Here is a 4,059-nt window from a genome sequence, read left to right on the forward strand (position 1 = left end):
ATGGGGTTTCACCATGTTGGCCAGGATGGTCTCGATCTCTTGACCTTGTGATCTGCCCTCCAAGGCCTCCCAAAGTGCTGGGATTACAGGCATGAGCCACCGCGCCCGGCCGGATTCCTCTCTTTATCAGTGGTCTCCTCATCCTGCAAGCCCTCCTTCCTGCCATCCCCTTACCTGTTCTGCCCAGCAGTGACCCCTGCTCCAGGTCTGCTGGGTGAGCTCCTGGGCGGGCCATGGAGTCTGCAGTTGAATGCAGAAGAGAAAAGGGATCAATTAGAGAATTCAAAATATGACTGAGACAGAGGTGGAGTCATCGGCAGAAACAGGCACCAGGGAAAGCACTGAGTTTGAGGAAAGGAAAACAAGGCCAACCCAAGATCATTATTTTTAGAGAATGGCACGAAGACTGAGAGATAGACAGATCACTGAACTCTGTCATCTTCAGGATGGCAAATAGACAAGGGATCCTAAGTCATCATAATTAGTTAATTAAGAAATTGCAGGTTTTAAAATTCAAAGTACTTCCTACTTGTCGCTTCTGTGAGGATGTTACTATTTTAGAAAGAGGGTAATCAAGAACCAAATGGTCATTAGAACTCAGGAATTTAGTCAGAGAGCCCTATGGTGAGTCTCGGGTCTTTACTAGAAAGATTTGAAGGTTCCCCATTGATCTCAGAGTACAATTTTTTCACTTTTTGTTCATATTGGAGATACGAGCCTGACCCTTCTTGACCAGCCAAAACGCTGGCAGCATTAGACCTTTAGCTTCATGTGTTTGTGATGGGTATTATTTTAAACATGAAAAGGTTGTATTTAAAAATATATTTAGTGTGTTACATTTACCTTTACTGTTTGAGATTGATTTGTGTCATAAAGTTGCGTTTGTTACAATTCATTTTTCTAACAATTCTCCACTGCCCACTGGTTTGCTGGGAAGAATGCTTTTAAATTCTTCCCAGAATTGTAACAATTTTTGTTTTGTATTGGTTAATCAAAGCAAAGAAAGACATGTGCTACCCATGATCTATGAATGTTTCAGGCTGTTGTTGGTTCTTTTGACTTTACTAATATGTTTTTCTCCTGATAGGTTAACCTGCCCTCTTAACTCAGCAGTGGTTCTAGCATCCTATGCCGTACAATGTAAGTCATGAAGGGAGCATTTCCTGGGCGGACAGATTGTTTTGATCAGTGTATGGAGGAAGTCACCAGTTCCTCCTGCTTGACTGATTCCTCTTCCCCAGGAATCCTGCTGGGTAGCACTGGGCAGCATATCTTGGCTGTCCAGATAGTCTCACTTCTTCCCAGACTTGCCCTCTCCTGTGGCATGTGGATGTTGGATTAAGGAAGACATTTAAGGGGAAAGGTGTGGCGTTTTCTCCAACAGAGCCCATCAGACAGTAGACATTTGTTGCACGTTGCATTTTCTAGAACCTTTGCTCAGGCATTTGATTTGATCTTCATACAAATCCCAGTGGGACAAATATTTTTATCAGTCATCTCTTACACACGTGGAAACCTAGACCCGGCTGGGTTAAGAAATTTGCTGGAAGTCACCTCTGCTGCTTGCTTGGTGCTACTCTAAAACATTGCAGGGATCTTAGGAATTTCTTTTTGGAGTTTTACTATAGCTAATGGCTTATATATTGATCTATAGCAGTACTATTCAATAGAAATATAATGTGAGCCATATATGTAACTCTTAAATTTTCTAAGACCCTCATTTAAAAAAGGTAAAATGAAACAGGAGATTTTTTTATGTTTTATTTAAACCAATATATTCAAAATATTAGCATTTTAACTTAATGTAAAAAGTTATTAGCAAGATATTTTACATTTTTTTTTTATGCTAAGTCTTTGACGGTACCTCTCAATTTGGACTAACCGCACGTGGCTAGTAGCTACCATATTGGATAGAAAGTCCAGATGGAATTTTCTTCAAGGCTAGTTTAAACTGGAGTAGGAATCCGCTCGTTCAATCAGCAAAACTTTATCGAGGGTATATTCCCTTCCAAGCCGTGCAGGTAGATGCTGGGTAGGCACAATGAAAAGAACATATAGCCAGATGAGAGCGAACTGTTACTTTACAGTTAGTAGCTTTGTGGTGGCAATACAGTTCATCAACATAGTACTCAGGTAGAGCTGTTTGCAGCTCAAGACCTAAGAAATCTCTTCTACCTTCCCATAAGCCCAAACCATCTTGGCCTATTACCCTGTTGACCTACTATGTGGTAGACAGTTAAGGTAGCAAGATGGTCAGGTCTGAGAATAGGCACTGGCTGAACTACATACCTTGCTCTGGTCTCAGAAGAGGCAAAATAGCAAGAGAAGGCTGATGCGGCCTGCTGAGGTGGCCCTAGGTCTGCCTACTTCCCTACCAGGAAAGAACAGAAATGAGGGAGGTGAAGAGCAAGGTGGCTGGGCCTGCAGCTTACCCACCCACCTGCATGGAACCAGTAATTGGAGGGCAAGGGACGTCAAAGATGACCACCTGTGACCCTATTCACAAGTAAGACAAGACCCAGAGTTAGTCTCTCCATCCATCCTGCATCCTAGTGGGAAACTCAAAGAGGTGAATGGGCCTGGGTGGATTTGAACCTTCCCTTCTCCCTACAGTATACCTAGGACAGGCCTGGCCATGTCACGTCCATGTGGGAAGTGGCATGATCACCAATCAGCTTGTATTCTCATTGATCTCTAGACCTTGTGAACTGTCACTGCCAGGCCAATCAGCTGAGGAGATTGGACTGAGCTTCCCCATATCTCAGAGCAGGGTTGGTGTTCACAGCCTGAGCTTCAGGTTTATGAGGCAGGAACACTAACTAGAATACGAGCACATTCGTTTTAAATCCTGGCATCCCTGGCCCAGTGTGGTGGCTCATGCACGTAATCCCAGTACTTTGGGAGGCCAAGACGGGAGGATCACTTGAACCCTGGAGTTTGCAACCAGCCTGGGTAATATAGTAGGACCCTGTCTCTACAAAAAAATAACTAGCGGGGCATGGTGGCATGTACCTGTAGTCTTAGTACTTTCTAAGGCTGAGGCAGGAGGATCACTTGAACCCAGGAGGTCAAGACCAGCATGGGCAACACAGTGAAACCGCATCTCTACAAAAAAACAGAAAAATTAGCTGGATGTATTGGTGTGGTACCTGTAGTCCCAGCTAGTAGGGAGAATGAGAGGGGCAGTATATATATTGAACCCCGGAGGTTGAGGCTGCAGTGAGCCATAATCATGCAATTGCCACTCCAGCCTTTGTGACAGAGTAAGACCCTGTCTCAAAAAAAAAATAAATAAATAAAATCTGGTGTCTCTGTTGGCCGTGACGAGTGATTTAAGACAGCTCTCAATATGGCTACTTGGTTCAAATTAAGCAATAATGTGAAGGTGGTCTGTAACTGAAACATCTTTATTGTTGGACCATGCCTGGCCAAATCATTGAGAACCAGACTGGAGCCATATTACCTAGGTATCACCTTGTGCACTTGTACCTGCCCGACTTTAAGACTCTCCAGGCCTCAGTTTCATTACCTGTCACATGAGGATAATAAGTGTTTCCTTCATAGGGTTGTAGTGAGGATGAAATGAGTTACTGTATGTAAAGCTGTTAGAATCGTACATGGTATGTAGCAAGTGTTAACTCTTAACTGTATTTTCATGTCTGCCCAGAAGAAAGCTGTCAGGGAATTGCCTATTGTAAACAGTAAATTCTATTTCGAGTAAAATTTAAGAACCAAATAAAAAAATCTATGCCAAGCTTTAGTAGTCAAGTTCCCTTCTGTAAAGAACTGATAGAATGGGGGCTGAAGAAGTTATTGGCACTTAAAAAAGTACAAACTGGCTTCAGTAGAAATATTAACATTACTATCATGCTAATAAAAGCATGGCTTATCAGGCAAGCCGTTTTGAGTATAAGCTTTTATCCCTCTACCTTCAATAAACATATAATGCATAGCATACATTTCTTTTTATTTTTATGTTTTTATTTTTTTGAGACGGAGTTTCACTCTTGTTACCCAGGCTGGAGCGCAATGGCGCGATCTCGGCTAACCACAACCTCC

At 42.7% G+C, this 4,059-nt stretch overlaps 1 protein-coding gene across 6 annotated transcripts in view; it reads left to right on the forward strand.

Moving 5' to 3' along the window:
- The window catches only part of PTPN3 (protein tyrosine phosphatase non-receptor type 3), a 124,972-nt gene that overhangs the window by 55,767 nt on the left and 65,146 nt on the right, over positions 1–4,059 (forward strand). For all 6 annotated transcript variants that reach the window (XM_017498546.2, XM_017498549.2, XM_017498550.2 and 3 more), the window contains one exon: positions 1,088–1,140. In XM_017498546.2, the coding sequence (XP_017354035.1) occupies positions 1,088–1,140 (53 nt within the window). The remainder of the gene's footprint in view (positions 1–1,087; positions 1,141–4,059) is intronic.

The sequence above is a fragment of the Cebus imitator genome, unplaced genomic scaffold (assembly GCF_001604975.1).
Source record: "Cebus imitator isolate Cc_AM_T3 unplaced genomic scaffold, Cebus_imitator-1.0 Scaffold244, whole genome shotgun sequence".
Lineage (NCBI taxonomy): Eukaryota > Metazoa > Chordata > Mammalia > Primates > Cebidae > Cebus > Cebus imitator.